Raw genomic sequence first — 19,647 nt, forward strand, 5'->3', positions numbered from 1 at the left:
CGATCATCTAAACGAGACGGATAACATTAAAAGCAACTAGTAAAAACCCAAGAGCCTGAGTGAGAGAGGTTGAACAGCAATAAACTGAGCAGGAATGGAGCGCTTTCATCTCAAAGACTCAGATTAAACTGAGAGCCTCCCGTACGAGGAAGGGAAGCGGTTCTACTGATTGGTTACTGATCGCTGCGCCGCCGACATGAACCCTGAGCCTGAGAAACACAGCCGAACACCAGCCGAACACCAGCTGAACAGCAGCCAATCATTGAGCTGCCAGCTGACTGGCTGCTCCACCCGTCCACCTTTGGTCAGAGTGGCTGCCTGTCCAAAGGTCCGGCAGCCCGGAGCTGCAGAACCACAGTAGAACCACAGCAGAACTACAACAGAAACACAGCAGAACTACAACAGAACCACAGCAGAACTACAACAGAACCACAGCAGAACCACAGCAGAACTACAACAGAACCACAGCAGAACTACAGCAGAACCACAGCAGAACCACAGCAGAACTACAACAGAACCACAGCAGAACCACAGCAGAAACACAGCAGAACTACAACAGAACCACAGCAGAACTACAACAGAACCACAGCAGAACCACAGCAGAACCACAGCAGAACCACAGCAGAACCACAGCAGAACCACAGCAGAACCACAGCAGAACTCTTCCTGCTTCCACGGCTGACTGAAACAACCTTTAAGCAGCTTAAAACTCTCAGAACATCAGAATCAGATTTCTCATCCTCTCTGTGTGAGCAGCACGAATCTTAACGTCTGTGCGGCCGGCGCCGCCGAACAGAAGCGCCGGACCCTCAGAGAGCCGGGCGCAGGCGGGCGGAGGCGTACCCTGCTCCTTCCACGGCTGAGCGACGGGCTCCTTCTTCTCCACGCAGTCGGTGTCCATTCTGTCCGATCAGCAAACACACATTCCAGTCAGGCAGCGGCGAGCCGGGGCGGCGTGGAAGGGCGACTACGAGTGTGACTACGAGTGTGCTGGGCTGCAGGAGGGGGGGAGGGAAGGAGGGAGGAGGGAGGAGGGGGGGAGGGAAGGAGGGAGGAGGGAGGGAGAGAGAGAGAGATCCCGAGCAAGGCTTCCTCTGTGGTGAGGAGGAGGGACGTCTGCAGCCAGCGAATCAGGCGTCAGCTGACCGTCTGCTGCCAGCGCTCTGACGCAGCAACTATAACCGGCTCTCCCCCCTCTCCCCCCTCTCCCCCAGCCTCTCCCCTCCTCCCCCCCTCACCTTCGCCCTCCCTCTGCTGACGAGGCGCTCCAGCCTCCTGGCTGTAAAACTGAAGCTGCGGATCTTTCTGGAGTCCAACCCGCTCATTCTGACCAAAAACCACGAGTCTCAACAGCACGCAGGAGGAATTTAAACAGCCCCCCCGACACCCTGCGGGGGGGATTTATCACCCCAAATGTGTCCAAACCTGCTCCGATCCATCGTTCAGACCAGCGCTGCAAAGCTCCGTCCATCAGAGTCAACGACACGTCCAACATCCAGCTGACGAGTTTACCGTCATCCCGTCTGATAAAAGCTGGAAACCATCAGCAGCCTCAGTCTGCTGCAGTTTCACTAAAGTTCTGCCCCAAAAACCAGAAAACCAGCAGGTGTGCTGCAGTAAAACAACTTCAGTGGCTCAAAAAGCAGAATTTAGTGGCTTAATAAGCAAATTTAGTGGCTCAATAAGCAGAATTTAGTGGCTCAATAAGCAGAATTTAGTGGCTTAATAAGCAGAATTTAGTGGCTTAATAAGCAGAATTTAGTGGCTTAATAAGCAGAATTTAGTGGCTTAATAAGCAGAACTTAGTGGCTTAATAAGCAGAATTTAGTGGCTTAATAAGCAGAACTTAGTGGCTTAATAAGCAGAATTTAGTGGCTTAATAAGCAGAACTTAGTGGCTTAATAAGCAGAACTTAGTGGCTTAATAAGCAGAATTTAGTGGCTTAATAAGCAGAATTTAGTGGCTTAATAAGCAGAACTTAGTGGCTTAATAAGCAGAATTTAGTGGCTTAATAAGCAGAATTTAGTGGCTTAATAAGCAGAACTTAGTGGCTTAATAAGCAGAATTTAGTGGCTTAATAAGCAGAATTTAGTGGCTTAATAAGCAGAATTTAGTGCCTTAATAAGCAGAACTTAGTGGCTTAATAAGCAGAATTTAGTGGCTTAATAAGCAGAATTTAGTGGCTTAATAAGCAGAATTTAGTGGCTTAATAAACAGAATTTAGTGGCTTAATAAGCTGAACTTAGTGGCTTAATAAGCAGAATTTAGTGGCTTAATAAACAGAATTTAGTGGCTTAATAAGCAGAATTTAGTGGCTTAATAAGCAGAACTTAGTGGCTTAATAAGCAGAACTTAGTGGCTTAATAAACAGAATTTAGTGGCTTAATAAGCTGAATTTAGTGGCTTAATAAGCAGAATTTAGTGGCTTAATAAACAGAATTTAGTGGCTTAATAAGCTGAACTTAGTGGCTTAATAAGCAGAATTTAGTGGCTTAATAAGCAGAACTTAGTGGCTTAATAAGCAGAATTTAGTGGCTTAATAAGCAGAATTTAGTGGCTTAATAAGCAGAACTTAGTGGCTTAATAAGCTGAATTTAGTGGCTTAATAAGCAGAATTTAGTGGCTTAATAAGCAGAACTTAGTGGCTTAATAAGCTGAATTTAGTGGCTTAATAAGCTGAATTTAGTGGCTTAATAAGCAGAATTTAGTGGCTTACTAAGCAGAACTTAGTGGCTCAATAAGCAGAACTTAGTGGCTTAATAAACAGAATTTAGTGGCTTAATAAGCAGAACTTAGTGGCTTAATAAGCAGAATTCAGTGGCTTAATAAGCAGAATTCAGTGGCTTACTAAGCAGAACTTAGTGGCTCAATAAGCAGAATTTAGTGGCTTAATAAGCAGAATTTAGTGGCTTAATAAGCAGAACTTAGTGGCTTAATAAGCAGAATTTAGTGGCTTAATAAGCTGAATTTAGTGGCTTAATAAGCAGAATTTAGTGGCTTAATAAGCAGAATTTAGTGGCTTAATAAGCAGAACTTAGTGGCTTAATAAGCAGAACCTAGTGGCTTAATAAGCAGAACTTAGTGGCTTAATAAGCAGAATTTAGTGGCTTAATAAGCAGAACTTAGTGGCTTAATAAGCAGAACTTAGTGGCTTAATAAGCAGAATTTAGTGGCTTAATAAGCAGAATTTAGTGGCTTAATAAGCAGAATTTAGTGGCTTAATAAGCAGAACTTAGTGGCTTAATAAGCAGAACTTAGTGGCTTAATAAGCAGAACTTAGTGGCTTAATAAGCAGAATTTAGTGGCTTAATAAGCAGAACTTAGTGGCTTAATAAGCAGAACTTAGTGGCTTAATAAGCAGAATTTAGTGGCTTAATAAGCAGAATTTAGTGGCTTAATAAGCAGAACTTAGTGGCTTAATAAGCAGAATTTAGTGGCTTAATAAGCAGAACTTAGTGGCTTAATAAGCAGAACTTAGTGGCTTAATAAGCAGAACTTAGTGGCTTAATAAGCAGAATTTAGTGGCTTAATAAGCAGAACTTAGTGGCTTAATAAGCAGAACTCCAGTTAAAAACAAGCTGTCAGACTGGGATGTAATTACAGGCACCCGCCTGTAGATGGCGCATGCCTGGTGCCACATTTAAGGCCGCTCTGCCTCAGTCTGATCCAAAGAGTGGTCGTTTGTTCCCCTGATGAGTTCTCTGCTCAGAGCGTTGCGTAAGGACTCGGCGACCTTCCACCTCCATCTGAGGCCAAACACCTTTGTACTCCATCGCTTCACTGCTGTTGTAATCCACACAGACGCTGACACGTGCACACTTAGTGCACTGAAAACACACCTTTTTCTTTCTAAAACTCCACACATTTCTCCACTTTCTGCCCCGCTTTGACTTTTCATTTCTCACAATCAGGATGAAAACCATCCAGAAGCAGATTAAAACACTTAAAAGTGTTTAAAAAAGAGGTAATTTCACATAAAAAAGCAGCACGTATGAAGCTCTAATCAAGTTACTTCACAGATTATGAAACTCAAATCATTTCCAGTCTGTAATTTAAATGCACACAGCAGGGGGCGCCGCTGACTCATGACTTCCTGTAACCTTTAAAGTGTCCTGATCAATAGTTTTTCTGCTTTTTCACTCATCTTCAGAGGAATTAAACTGGATCTTTAGGCACTTTGTTCACAGAGACGCATCATTTGTTCCCATTTCTTTAGCTGCATCTGTGAAAAACAGCTTCATAGTTTCAACTTTTTTCTACATTTACGTTTAAAACTGCTTTCAGTTACCAAAAGAGTCAAATTAATATAAGAAATTCAGTTTAAAAAAAATCCTAATCCCAAAAAATGAATGTTATCACGTCTAAAAGTACAAAAGTAGGAAAAAAAACCGGACAATAATAAGAATTATATGTTATTCAACATCGAGAAAACGTAAATAAGATTCAATTTAAAGCTTAAAAAAGGAATATAAGATATAATCTAATGACTAATTATGGAACAATTAATATAAATTAAATGATTAAACTATTTCATGTCACCAGAAATGAATAATCTAGAATCTCTTTGTGGGTTTTTAGAATTAAGATTTGTGGAGGACAGAAGAAGAAGTGTCAGGCCTAAAAACTATCTCCAGCAGATGAACAGGATCTGAAAGTGATGTCCTTAAGAAAGAGGAAAACATCCAGCAAAGACCTGACACAGGAGCTGAGAACTAACTCTGGTTCTGCCTCAGATTCTGGGTTTATGTTCATGTTGGAACATGTTTCAGTGAATCTCTGCAGCTGTTACCATGGAAACATCTGCAGATATTCACTTTAAAGCTGCTCAGAACTGAACTAACTCTGGTTCTGCCTCAGATTCTGGGTTTATGTTCATGTTGGAACATGTTTCAGTGAATCTCTGCAGCTGTTACCATGGAAACATCTGCAGATATTCACCTTAAAGCTGCTCAGAACTGAACTAACTCTGGTTCTGCCTCAGATTCTGGGTTTATGTTCATGTTGGAACATGTTTCAGTGAATCTCTGCGGCTGTTACCATGGAAACATCTGCAGATATTCACTTTAAAGCTGCTCAGAACTGAACTAACTCTGGTTCTGCCTCAGATTCTGGGTTTATGTTCATGTTGGAACATGTTTCAGTGAATCTCTGAAGCTGTTTTTAATGAAAGAAAGAAAGAAAGGAGTCTGATCAGGACCTGTTCAGTCCTGCTTCCTAATTGTTAACAATTATTTAGTTGACCGACCACGAACAGAGAGCTGCTGCTTTGTTCCGACTCGCTCATTGCTGTGACATCATGATTGTTTTGCACATTAAAAATAATTTCAGAAGATTCACATCATGATTAGAAAATGGAAATGAAGACTTTTCCACCGTTTTATGGCACTAGAAGATAAGCTGCAGAGTTGTGCATCTCAGCTGTCAGACCAACAGAACCAACACATCAAAGATTCCCTGTTTCCATGTTTCATCCAGCAGGGAGACGATCAGCTGCTTTCTAACCCGTTAAACCAAGAATAGAAGCGGCACAGCTGTGATGAAGTGGTGTTAGAGCCCCGAAAACACCGACAGCCGCCGCGCTACCGACAGAGTCCGACGGGACTGTGGGGGCGGCTGATCCGAACCGACGTGTTCCCGCCAGGAGGCCGACGTGCTGCACCTCCAGTTGCATAACCAGGAACATTTGCTGAGTGGTTTCTGGGTCGGAGAACCCTTTGTGGGGCTGCCAGTGTCGCAATGCAGGGAGGGGGAGGATGGGCAGGAGGAGGAGGAGGAGGAAGAGGAGGAGGAGGAAGAGGACGATGGGGAGGAAGAGGACACCCCCCCCCCCCCCCTCACTCAGAAAGCTGAAGCCTCAGCAGCTCGTCCCGTTACAGCAGCTGTCAGCAGCTCTGAGGGACGGCTCCAACTCATCTGGACCAGAATAAAACCGACTCCATTTAAAGGAAGACCAGCCGCTGACCATGAGACCGATTCACTCCTCTGCACGCCGATTCATTCCTCTGTAGCCGATTCATTCCTCTGCACGCCAATTCATTCCTCTGCACGCCGATTCATTCCTCTGCACGCCGATTCATTCCTCTGCACGAGTCTGACCAGCAGCTGACGCCGTCACGCTGCAGCTACATCCTCCGTTACATTGTTACACCCCCGTAACGCCCTCCGTCCGTTACACCGTTACACCCCCGTAACGCCCTCCGTCCGTTACACCGTTACCCCCCCCCCCGTCCGTTACATCCTCCGTTACACCCTCCCTCCGTTAGATTGTTACACCCCCGTAACGCCCTCCGTCCGTTACATCCTCCGTTACACCCTCCCTCCGTTACATTGTTACACCCCCGTAACGCCCTCCGTCCGTTACATCCTCTGTTACACCCTCCCTCCGTTACACCATTAGACCCCCCGTTACATTGTTACACCCCCTGTAACGCCCTCTGTCCGTTACACCCTCTGTTACACCCCCCGTAACTCCCTCCGTCCGTTACATCCTCCGTTACACCCTCCCTCCGTTACATTGTTACACCCCCGTAACGCCCTCCGTCCGTTACATCCTCTGTTACACCCTCCCTCCGTTACACCATTAGACCCCCCGTTACATTGTTACACCCCCTGTAACGCCCTCTGTCCGTTACACCCTCTGTTACACCCCCCGTAACTCCCTCCGTCCGTTACATCCTCTGTTACACCCTCCCTCCGTTACACCCTCCGTCCGTTACATTGTTACACCCCCGTAACGCCCTCTGTCCATTACATCCTGTTACACCCCCCGTTACATTGTTACACCCTCCGTTACACCGTTAGACCCCCCGTTACATTGTTACACCCTCCGTTACACCCCCCGTTACATTGTTACACCCTCCGTTACACCGTTACACCCCCCGTAACGCCCTCCGTCCGTTACATCCTCTGTTACACCCTCCCTCCGTTACACCGTTAGACCCCCCATTACATTGTTACACCCCCCGTAACGCCCTCCGTCCATTACATCCTTTTACACCCTCCCTCCGTTACACCCCCGTTACATTGTTACACCCTCCGTTACACCGTTAGACCCCCCGTTACATTGTTACACCCCCCGTAACGCCCTCCGTCCGTTACATTGTTACACCCCCCGTTACACCCTCCCTCCGTTACATTGTTACAACCCCCGTAACGCCCTCCGTCCGTTACACCCTCCGTTACATTGTTACACCCTCCGTCCGTTACACTCTCCCTCCGTTACATTGTTACACCCTCCGTAACGCCCTCCGTTACATTGTTACACCCTCCCTCCGTTACATTGTTACACCCTCCCTCCGTTACATTGTTACACCCTCTGTAACACCCTCCGCAACGCCCTCCCTCCGTTACATCCCCCGTTACACCCTCCCTCCGTTACATTGTTACACCCTCCGTAACACCCTCCCTCCGTTACATTGTTACACCCTCTGTAACACCCTCCCTCCATTACATTGTTACACCCTCTGTAACACCCTCCCTCCGTTACATTGTTACACCCCCCGTAACACCCTCCCTCCGTCACACCCTCCGTTACCCCAGAACGCAGCGACTGCAAACGCTCGCTTTGAGGCGGCGTTCAGCGCCCGGCCCAGAGGAAAAGCTCCCCGCAGATTCAGAGATGTGTCTAAAGTTGAGGCATCGACTTCATAAAGATGTAAAATCTTTGCGGTCTGAGATTTAATTGATTTAGCTTCTCGTCCTTGGCTCCCTGTTCTCCTCACATATAAAACTCTTAATGACTAAGCTCCATCATATCTCAGATCTCACAGTACCGCAGGTTTACTTGTTGTTCCCAGAGTTTCTAAAAGTAGATTTAAATCTAAATTAAGTGGGAAACCATTTAGGAAATGTATTTTGTAATTATCTGAGCTAATATATCTAGAAACGGTGGTTTCCAGCTTGTCCAGAAAGAAGATTTTATGATTTATTTCACAGTAAAACTGGGCCTGCTGTAATTCTAACAGGTTAGTTTAAAGAAAAAATGGATAATTTGTCACAGATTTTGTTAAGAAATTTAACAATTGATCAATTCATCTTGATTTTTCTAGAGAGAGCTGTTCCCAAACCAAATGGAGGAAATGTTTGATTCTGGTCTCTTGAGAGACTCCCTGACTGAAGTTTCACATTTTAAACCTCAGCAGTCCTCAACAAGCTCATTCACAGCGTGACCACAGGCCGTATGGTTGGTTATTTTGGTCTGTGGGCACAAAACGAAGCTCTTATTGGCTCAGAGAGCCGTCAATCAGAGGCTAAAAAGGCGGGCTGTATCCAGAGATCACAGTTTCACGACTGTTTACGTGAAAACTGGATTTTTTTTTTAAGAAGAAATATGAGAAAGAAGAGGCACAACTGTTGGCTGACCGGAAACAATGCAACAATAACCTGTTTAAACTAAAAGTTTAACCAAACTTTTTTCCTCAGCGCTGTGAGGAGCGCTGTGGTCATCGTATCCTTAAATGTTTCAGACCACAAGACTCAACTTGCCAAATGTATGTGGCATCTTCTCCAGTCAGTCAAACCAGAGAATTTTATGGAAATGATCTCCTTCATTTTGTAAACTCTGGGTCGTGGGCCTTTATGAATCTATAAAAAAATTAATAAATTAATTCATAACATAGAATGAATTTTAAAAAATGTAATTAAAAAAATTAATAAATTAATGATATAAAATAAAAAATTAAATAAATAAAAATATCGAATGAAATTTTTTTAATAAAATTAAATTAAATAAAAAAATAAAATAAATCACATTTCTTGGGATGTTTTGTTAACAAATCTAACAGTTACAGTTTTGCTTTAACACTTCAGGGCAACAAACTCGTTTCCACTTCATCCAACCTGAAACTCATGATTGAGTCATGCAAGAGTTTGTAAACTGCCTTAAGCAAACCAGTTAAAATCCCCATTTATAAATAACCCAGCTGGTAAATAGACAAGTCAACTGCTCAGGTTATTGACACCCAGGTTATCAGAGACAGTTCTACTCTGTTCAGCCTCAGGAACATAAAATCTGATGCAATCCTGCAGGTAGGGGGAGCTCTTTCAGGCAGTAAGTGCGAGTGGCTGCTAAGTCTATGCGTTATGTAGTCTTTGGGGGGTGATGGGGTCCCTAAGGTGGTGTTGGGTTGCAGAAAGGCATCTCAAGTTATTTCCAGAGCAGCGAGGAGCTCAAACCAGAGCGTAATGTAATCCAATTCGACAGCAGAAATGCTCAGTGGGCAAAAAGGTTAAATACAAGTAAGTGTTTGCAGGCTGTCGTGTTCCACTGTGTGTCAGTGCATCTAAGACCGAAAAGGAGGCAGATGAAAGGGAAAATTAATCTAAACAGTGCTTTACTTACCACATGAAATGAAATCAAGTGATCAGACGCACAGAAATTAGGTTATTGTGATGAGAAGATTGCACAAAATGCAGCAAAACCAAAGATCCAAACACAATGGAACACACAACCACGTCGGTAACAAACAAAATGCAAAACGGGACGATGCAAGAAAGGAAAGTGACTTTATGGAGGAAGGGATGGGATGCAAAGTAAATACGGGCAGCTTATTGGTTGGATGGGCGGAACAAAGAAAGTGGGGGGAACCAAAGAGTGAAGATGGAAATGACTGAGATGAACGTGGAGGTGCCGGTGAAAACTGAGGAGGATGTGGGGGATGGTTTCCATGCCGGGACTGGTTTATTTTACCTGCTCCTATGTTCACGCTTGGCATCTTAAAGAGTTTGCCGCCCTCCGCGCTCTTCCTGGAGGCCGGCGGCTCCGCTGGTTTGCCGACGGGAGACGGGGTGAGGGCAGCTTGGATCGGGGGCTGCTGGGTGTCGAGCTTCTCCAGCTCGGCCTTGCTCTTCTGGGGGGACGCCTGGGTCAGCAGGCGGTAGGAGCTCTGACTCGGGGCCTCAGCTTCTGGAGATACTTTAGTGGGAGGTGGAGCTGATGCGTCCAGTTTCCCAAAGCTTAGATCGTCATCCATGGGGATCTCCGGGGGCTTGGAGGAGGCGAACTTGGAAGTATCCAGAGCTTCAAGGAATTCATCGATAACGCCTCTCGGTGGTCTCTCTATGAACTCAAACTCCTCGGAGGAGACTTCATGCTCAGACACCTCCTCAGCCCCCTCCGGCTCCTCCATTTCCATCTTCAGGTCCTTCTTTTCGGTCTCTACCTGGAAACTGGCGGGATTCTTGGCCATGGCCTCCAGAACTGGGGACAGGGAGTCAGCCGATGGCGACTCGGAATCCGAATCCTCGGCGGCGGCCTTTTTGATCTGGAAGTCAAGTGGCTCAAACTTTTCGGACATTTTGGGAGAATCGTGGCTTGAGAACCAATCTTTCTGCTCAATCTTGACAGGTTCTTCTTCTTTGCCTTTAGCCGGGGTGGTTTCTTCTGCCTCTTTGACAAGGTCGAATGCGCCAAAGCTTTTGTCGTCTTCGACTTTTCCTTTAACAGCTCTGACCTCCAGCTGCTCGGTCATCTCCTTCAGCAGGGACACTTTAGCATCTAAAGCAAAGGGGTTGTTGGCGGACAGGTTGATCGGAGGGTTGGGCGACTCCATCATCTTCCGTTCAAAGATGGGACTCTGCTCCGGACTTCCCTCAGAAGAACCGGAGTCCACTTTTTCAGGGTTGAGAGGGGAAGACTTCAGGATGTCTGGAAGTGACGGCGGCAAAACTGCATCTTCTTCCTCTTCATCATCGTCTTTAAGACCAGAGGAAAATTGACTCATTGATTGCACGAGTGAGTCAGCTGCCATCTTGCTGGTCTCAAATGTATTTCCCTCGTCCAAGACAGATGGTAGGCTCTCCTGGGATTCTCCGGTCTGCCCATACTGGACCAGGTCTGGTGTTGGACTCTCTGACATTTTAGGTGCCCTGCTGTCCGGTTTGGACTCTCCAAAGTGGGAGTAACCACTGTCCGCCAGTGGGGAATAGCCGTCAAATGGGTTATTATTCTTCTTCACCTCATACATCAAATCATCGTCCTCATCAGAGTGGTTGCCATGACGATCTGGCTCGTATCTGGAGGAGCTAATGGAGGTTGTTTCCTTGGTCAAGGAATCCATGGGCACCTTGGAGTTGTCTTGAGATGTTAGAAACGGTGAATCCCAGTGCTCTGTTGGGTTAGAGGAGGCAAGGTGAGACTCGGGAACCTTCATCTGGGGATTCACAGGGGAGGGACCAGTGGAGGACCTGTCTGAGCTAATCAGCTTCTCCTCGGGTGAGAAGGAAATGCCGCTGTCTTCACATGGATTATGAGGCCCTGGGTCTTTCCCTAAACTCAGGTAAGGACCAGCTAACGAATCTAGAAGATCTTCCTTATTTTTGCTACGGCCCGGTCCAGAGTCCCCCTCTTCACCCTCCCAAGGCATGTCCTTGGAAAGACCGGGGCGATCGGTGAAGAAGGACCCCAAGGGTGCAGCAGATCCTGGAGGAGGGGGCTGGTTGGGACTCTCGGTCAGAGACAATTCTTCCAGAGAGTCGGGTGAGTGAAGAGGGGAGAGAGGAGAGATGGGAGCAGGGGAATCACCCTTCTGCCCAAGTGCTTGAGTAGAAAGGAAGGAGGGAGAATGCAATACAGTACAAATCAAAGACATACTCCATTCCTTAGGGTGCCCACCACACCTGGGTAGAACAGTCATTAAAAACATCTCGAGACAGATTCAGAGATTTAAAAACCAGACAACTGCTGCTGAAAGATTGGCTCCTGGCTGCAGGACACAGTTTCAGGAAATGATCAGTCCCGTATTCTCCAAAAAGCCAATCAGCTGACCGTCAAATGAAAAAGGGGCCAATTATTTAAGACTGAACCATCAGGAAAGTGCTGAAACTAAGCTGCCAGGGACTCTTAAGCCTCGTTTCCACTATGCAGTCCGGTATGGGTCGGTTCAGAACGGTATGGTACGGGTCGGTCCAGAACAGTACGGGTCGGGTCTCTTTGGGGTCAGCTTGCGTTCCCACTGTACAGGGGGGGCGGAGCCGAAGCGTAAATAGCAAATAACAAATAACCTCCATAACTTGGAACCACCTCCGAGCTTCTTCAGCTTAATGCCACACCGGCTCGCGGTCCGGTTGAAACCACTCTCTGCCATTTCTGCGGCAATCAGCTGGAAAACTTTTTGGTTTGGCACGGCGCCATCGAGCTCCCGCTGCACAGCCTCCTCACCAACACCGGAGAGCAGAGCCTGGAACCGGTCCCGTGGGCTCGGTACCCCACGCAGAAGGGTTACAGACATGGTAACGGGTTCCATGGGAACGGGTTCCATGGGACCGGTACGCTTTGGTGGGAGTTGAAACACTGAAATAAGTGAACCATTCTGAACCGACCCGTACCGGACTGCATAGTGGAAACACGCCATAAGAGACGTAAGAATCACCAGTCGTGTCTTAAGGTTGGTCAACGCTCGTTTCTGTAAAGAAATCGTGAAACATTGTCGCGCTTTCAGCCTCGACATCAGCTTGACCTCCCATTAATGCCGATTGGAGCTGAAGCCAATAAAATCCCTCGACTACAGCAAAGTAAATATAGGCCTTCAACACTTTCCCACGCAATCAAAAGCCAGATGATATCGTGCTTTTTTTTACCTGTGGGGGAAAAAAAGCTTTTTGAGTGGACTCTGCAGAAAGAGAGCTGCATGATGGGAGGTTTGTACCCTTCGTTCTCTTTACAGCCTCAGACTTAAAGGGATAATCCGGAGTAAAATGCACTTTAGATCAATTTACAGGATGTTGGGAGTACATACGTTGAGTTGACATCAAAATCATGTCATTCGGATGCGTTTTGAGAATTTCGATTTGACCGTTTTTAGCCAGAAGTCGTTAGCCTTGAAGTCAGAGGGGCAAATCATGTCACCACTACAAAACGCTATTGTTATACCTCTTCTACAGCTCCAAACAACATAACACTTACGTGGTAGTGAGTAGAGGGTCCCTAAAGCCAAACCGAAGTGTCCCGAGGTCTTCATGTGGTCGGATAGAGAGTCCAGAATGAATTTAATCAAGCCAGTACCTTTCCGGAAATGTTGCTGCTGCAGCTGCCGCTTAAGACCGTGGTGAAGTTGGTTTGATATTGGATATTCGACAGATATTCACAATAAGGAAATAAGGTGTCTTTTTTTTCAAACCAATATCAAACCAACTTCACCACGGTCTGTAGCGGCAGCTGCAGCAGATACATTTCCGGAAAGGTACTGGCTTGATTAAATTCATTCTGGACTCTATATCCGACCACATGAAGACCTCGGGACACTTCGGTTTGGCTTTAGGGACCCTCTACTCACTACCACGTAAGTGTTATGTTGTTTGGAGCTGTAGAAGAGGTATAAAAATAGCGTTTTGTAGCGGTGACATGATTTGCCCCATTCACTTCCAGGCTAACGACTTTTGGCTAAAAACGGTCAAATCGAAATTCTCAAAACACATCCGAGTGACATGATTTTGATGTCAACTCAACGTATGTACTCCCAACATCCCGTAAATTGATCTAAAGTGCATTTTACTCCGGATTATCCCTTTAAATGCATCCGTTTGCCCAGTCGAAGATGTTTAGACTCCTCTCCGATCGAAGGTTATCTAACCAGTTTGTCTGGACCATGAACGCTTGTTTTGGCCACATACAGCGTCATGGTGCGCAGCAACAACAGGGAGTCACTGCGATTAGCTTTGTGGGAAAATCTCAAGTAAGATGGTGAAAAATGAAGAACTTTTCTATAAAGCAGGTCCGTAAAATCTGAGCGAGGTTCAGGCTTCTGCGGTTCTGTTTCTGAATTAAAGGTCGACATAGCAACACACATTTTAAGTGCTTAAAAATGTGTGTAAGGCCTCAAAGTAGTGAGGCAAACACTTCTTTTTAGGCTATTAATTCTAGCATCATCGCTGTTTTTTTTTGGAGTAAACGGGACCGCCCACAGCCAACATTTGCCAGCATTTGTCTGGTCGTCGGTGTTGAGCACCACCCTGGTTTGACGCATGGTGGTAAAACAATCTTTGTCCCAGGTCTGGTGCCAATAAACCATGCCCGGTGAGTCAAACACAAGCTGTGCAGTGATGGTGCATGATGATTCCTCTCAAAGCTGCAGCCGCCAGCCGCTGAGGAGAATCATTATCAATCGATCAACTCGGGAGTTCGGGTCAGTCTACTCTACAACGACCACGTGAGTCACAATGCAGCACAAACACAAGCAACACCACAGACATCCAGTTGAAATGCTCCAGGTCACACAGATCCACGGCTTCTACATGCAGAACCAACAGATGGGAGTGAACTACAGAAGGTGCACAACGAGGATGGGGAAACACAGCGAGCAGAAGAAACTTGCCTGTAGGGAATTGCATCAGAGGATGAGGCGGAGCTTTAGAAGGAGAAGGTACATCTGTGGGAGAGACGAGAGAAAGCGGCAGACAGTGAGTTTAAAGCCAGAGAGGAAACACCGAGAGGAGTCATCAGCAGAGCCAGAGCTCCTCAGAGGACTCCACAACCTTAATTAGTTTCAGCACGGTAAAGAAAAGCACAGGGACAGGGTTAGTTAAACACAGCCTCCTGCATCAGGCAGGAATCCACAGATGATCAGAGGAAGCCATTATCAGCACAACGGGCTGAACGGTTACACAACCACACGTCAGCCATTTCTGCAGAAAAAAAAGAGGAAACTGGATTCTTGTGCAAGTCCAGCAGCTCCAGCCAAATTAGGCCGAATGAGATCAGAGACTCGGCTTCATCGTCCTGATCAACAACCAGCTGCGTGACGCGGGGCTTTAAAAGCAGGCCGACCAGGACGGAAAAGTTCTGGTTCTGCCACTAATGCACCAATCAGAGCAGTCGATGAAGCCCTCGGTCGCTCTGTCTTTTTCCAGCAGAGCCTTTAAACCCCAAAAGCAACACAGAAAAGATGAAAATATGAAGCCTCCCCCACCCGAGGTCCGGCGTTGGTTCCATCGGCGCTGAAGCAGCAGAACGAGCCGCTTAAATTCTCCCAACAAAGCAGATTTAAACACAAATATCTGCATTTTTTTAGCTTTTCAACGGAGGATCGTGGCTTTAGTTTTTAATGTCACTGAGAGACGTAATCGATTCAGTTCTGTGTTAACTTGGCATCACTCAGTGGGGTCACATGGCACTGAAAGGATCGAATTATTGGCTAAATTACAATAAGAATGAGTTATTAAGGGTAATTCTCTTTGGATATATGGCGGTGAATGAATGGGATCAGAGGCACAAAGCGTGTCATACCCCGGTATGATAGGTGGCGCTGTACCTATTCCAGCTGTTGCTAATAGAGCCACTTCCTGTTGACCTCTTCACCACCAACAACAACAACAAACTCAGGCATTGGAGAAAGCTGGAGAACGCAGAGCAAGATGAAGCTACGTCCCTCTACATTTGGTCTGTGATGAGCTGCTTGTTGCACAAACTCGATGCCCAACGGAGCATTCTCCATCGCGTTGTTTGTTTCTTTCTGACGGCGACAACAACAGGAATATCGTCTCCTTTGACTTCCGGGTCACGACCCCGGGAAAACATCTGGAGCATGCGCAGAACGCAAAGTCTGATTCACCACGTGCTTCAGCGTCTACAAGCAGGTTTAGAGTGACTTTCAACCCAGTTATCTCGGGGTCTGAATCCGATCCAGTTCTTAGTCAGATTAAGGTGTCTACATGAACTTAATAACTCAGTCTGATTGTAGTTTAGCCAATAATCCGATCCAATCTAATCTTTAGTCAGATTAAGGTGTCTACATGCACTTAATAACTCAGTTTTATTGTAATTTAGCCAATAATCCGATCCTTTCAGTGTCACGTTACCCCACTGAGTGTGCTTCTTCCCAACAGACAGATTTCAACCTACACGGGTGGGACAGAAACCGTTAAAGGGTTAAAGGTCACCAGCTGTTTGAGATGATCACCCGATCCATTCTCCCTCTGAAGCACAGAGGATCCTTACTTTAAATTTACTGCAGCTCAGAGGCATCAGGCCTCATTTTTAATCATTTTAGCCTCACTGTGCATCCTCCCAACATTAAAATGGGACATTTCATCCATCTTCAGCTGTAAAAACGAAGAAGAAGAAGCAGCAAACCCTGGAGGTTGTTCCACATTAAGGACCTTAATGGCCTTTATTCACTTAGACATTGGAGAATAAGACGAGAGATGAAGTTATCTGTCAAACAACTGGTGAAATAGTCTTTTAAAGCATTACTTTTGCTCAGGTTTAATCTTTGCTCATAGAAAAGCTACAGAACTGTGGTCCAGATGCAGGAAAACAAGATAAACTGATGTGTGAGGGAACAGTGGGAGGAGGTTCAGACCACAAACAGCATGTTTGCTGGAGCAGATGTTTACAGCGATGACGTGGCCCAGAACCTGGCTCAGGCTGGTGGAAAAGGAGTCAACAGCCCAGAGAGGGGAGAGCAGTGTCCAATAAACCTGCATTCAGCCCTCAGTTTGCTGTAAAAGGGAGGAAAATCTCCTAAAAGTGACATTTTAAAATCACACCAGGGATGGATAACCGTGTAAAAATCCTCTAAAACATCAACTAAAACTCCAACAAACGTCTCCACCGGAGTGGATTCATCTCGGAACAGATCCCATTTATCTGCGATACGGCAGAGAACCACACGAATAATGAATTTTTGGGACCCTGGTTGATAGAATCAGCCAATCAGAGCACAGCTAACTGGACATCAGCTCAGACACGAACAGGCTGAAGTTAAATATGCACAGAAAGTTAGAAAGAAAGTTGGAAATAAAGTTGGAAAGAAAGTTAGAAATAAAGTTGGAAATAACGTTGGAAATAAAGTTATAATAAGCAGCTGTTTCTGTTCGGTTTAGCTTTAAAGAATCAAAGTTTGAATGTTTGGGGTCTGCGTCGTTCAGGTGGGTGAAAACGTTTCCTCAACATCTGGTGAACTCCAGTAAAGGTGCTTTAATCTGACCCAGATGTGAAGAGTCCACCTGGTTCTTCTGGTCCGACACCAGCAAAAGGATTTAAAACCAGCTGCAAACGGCCAATCTGAGCAGCCTGAAGACCAGACAACAAACCCAAAGAAGAAGAAGAAGAAGAAGAAGAAGAAGAAGAAGAAGAAGGACTAAGGCTGTGTTCGAAACCGCATACTACATACTCATCGATCAGACAGTATGCAGAGTGTTTACCCACAATGCATTTCGCTCCTGCCCGAGCCGAAATCAGCCGGCCTGAAGCTGATTTCGCTTAAGCTACAAACTCTGTAAACTTTAGCAACATTTGAAACATTTTCAGGTGAGAAAGTAGTCGTTTAGATCCCCAACGTGTTGAAAACCTGACAAAATACCGGCTGTTTACAATTTTGTTCCCACGAATTCGGCGCTACTAAAGCTAGCCGCAGTGAGCAACGCACTTCCTGTTATTTTCACAAAATAAAATACCCGTTGCCTTTTATCACAGGGAAAGCCATTACCATACAATTGGTGCTTTTGTTTTGAAAACAGGAAGTGAACCTACCCTCGATGTAGCTAGCTTGAAACTGCCGTTTTGACAGGAAATGACGATCGGCGACGTCACGTTACGTTGCATCTTGGGTAGTTTGAGTATGAGTAGTAACCTCATGATGCATACCCAACATTTCAGAGATTCTAGTATGCATCCGGGAACTTAAAAAAAGTAAAAGATAGTAGGAGTAGTAGGAGAAGTATGCGGTTTGGAACACAGCCTGTGACTTTATGAAGAAGTCTGAGAGCAGCCATCAGACCCAGGCAGCAGACTTCTGAGAGGACGGGACGTCCAGCCTGACGTAACCCGAGGCCCGGTCTTATCGGGTTTCAGCTGACCCGGCCATGGAAACCCGGACTGTCACCAGATCAAAGCAGCACTCGTGCCTCGTTTCTTTTAATAATCTCGATCTTTGCTTTCCTTTCTGCTGTCACAGAGACCGGCTTTGTCATCGTGTTTCACTCAGGAAGCAGCTGGACAACACGCTGGCGGCGTGCTGCAGGAACGGACCCCCAACATGTTCAGTGCGTCTCCTCCCTGAGCTATAAGTGTCTCCTCACAGCCTGACACTGAAAAACGACTCCAGGCCACAGACTCACCTGCTGCCTGCCTGTAAGCTGGAGAACTCAATGTACGGCCGCCGCCCTCAGCACACCTGCAGCACGCCATCAGCACACCTGCCGCCGCCGCCTCCTTTCTGCACCTACACGTCTAACAGCTTTGTTTCACCGCTCCTGTGCAGGCAGAGCGGCTCATTTTACTCCAACAGAACACGCCCTGAAACGATCCTGATAAAACTATTGACCAAAACACAGTCTGAGTGCCAACACCAGAACCGGGTCAGACCGATTTCCCTTTGTTCCATCGACCCAGACTGAGAGGGAAACTGGCCTCCAGCTAAACCGAGCCGAGCCTGAACCGGGCCAGAACCGGGCCTGAACCGAGCCTGGACCGGGGGGGTCCACCTGAGCAGGCATCTCCCACCTTTAGGACCAAATTCAGCGCGAGGAGAAAGCGTGTGATTGGCTGGTGCAGGATGAGTCGACGTTCTTTCATCCAGGGAAGGAAAACTCTTTATTAAACGATTATTTTCTCATTTATCATCCGTTTTTTGGTTTATTTACAGGTGCCCCTATCAGGATGATGAACGTGTGGAATCTGTAGGACAGCTCAAACTCCAGATCAGTGTTTAACTGGCAGCTTGCTGAGTTTTACCCCAAAAAGAAACATTTTTGTTCTCAGTAAAGAGGAAAAACTGCTTCTGCCAGCTGTAAGAACCCATTTTTAGCCCTAAAACACGCTCTGATAATGGCCCAAAATGCCATTTCCTGCTCCTCCGATGGATCAAACTGATGATTTCTGTAGAAAAGTCTCATTCAGCTCAGCGATAAGACCCTAAAAGTGAGACCAGAGGCTCATCTGTGGGTGTGAATCTCAGCCACGAGGAGGTTTAAAGCAGATTAACGTGGACGCAGGGCTCAAACAGCACAGGTGGGGTTGTTTTGGGTGAAGCACTTAACCTCCTTCACCAGGAAACGGAGAACAACACCAGCGCCAGCTCTAAGCCTCAGCGACACCGCCCTCTGCGTCTAATCCACCCGGCTGCATCCACAGCTCCTCAGACTGATGCAGGGGACCCAAAGGTGGTGGAGGCCGGCCGGCAGGGGACCGTCTCCATGAGACCATCAAGAGATCTGAAGCAGATCTTTGGACATTTTCTGCTTTTTCACTCATTTTCAGCCACTGAACTCTGAGCGATGAACCATTCAGGCAGGAAAAAGGCTCCTAACTCAAGGGATGAACCAGAGCTCAGCTGATCCATCTGCTGTTGGCCCAAGCCTCATCAGAAATGGGCTCCATGGAAGGGTGGCTGTCAGGAAGCCGTTCTTAAGGAAGGGAAACAGGGAGAAAAGGCTGAGCTGTGCCAAAGGACACAAGAAGTGGGCTGAAAATCAGTGGCAGCAGGTCTGATGGAGGGATGAATCCTCCCCAGAGCCCGGAGCTCAACATTACTGAAGCAGTGTGGGATCATGTTGGCAGAGAACGCAACAAAAGGCAGCCCACATCCAAAGAAGAGCTTTGGGATGTCCTTCAAGAAGCCTGGAGAACTATTCCTGAAGACTCCTTAAAGAAAGGACAGAAAGCTCGTCTGAGAGGGTTCAGGCTGTGCTGGAGGAGAAAGGAGCTCAGAG

The 19,647-nt window shown here is 46.5% G+C and overlaps 1 protein-coding gene across 5 annotated transcripts in view; it reads right to left on the minus strand.

The window, feature by feature from the left end:
* The window catches only part of rtn4a (reticulon 4a), a 41,149-nt gene that overhangs the window by 17,244 nt on the left and 4,258 nt on the right, over positions 1 to 19,647 (minus strand). Inside the window, exons 2-3 of one of the 5 annotated variants that reach the window (XM_075474319.1) lie at positions 14,310 to 14,363; positions 9,689 to 11,536 (exon numbers count right to left, since the gene is read on the minus strand). The exons of 1 other annotated variant lie outside the window; for it this stretch is intronic. In XM_075474319.1, the coding sequence (XP_075330434.1) occupies positions 9,689 to 11,536; positions 14,310 to 14,363 (1,902 nt within the window). Of the gene's footprint in view, positions 1 to 843; positions 970 to 9,688; positions 11,537 to 14,309; positions 14,364 to 19,647 lie in introns of those variants that run through there. 3 more of the 5 variants (XM_075474326.1, XM_075474334.1, XM_075474357.1) reach the window with 3 other exon arrangements.

This window comes from Odontesthes bonariensis, chromosome 2, assembly GCF_027942865.1.
Source record: "Odontesthes bonariensis isolate fOdoBon6 chromosome 2, fOdoBon6.hap1, whole genome shotgun sequence".
Classification (NCBI taxonomy): domain Eukaryota; kingdom Metazoa; phylum Chordata; class Actinopteri; order Atheriniformes; family Atherinopsidae; genus Odontesthes; species Odontesthes bonariensis.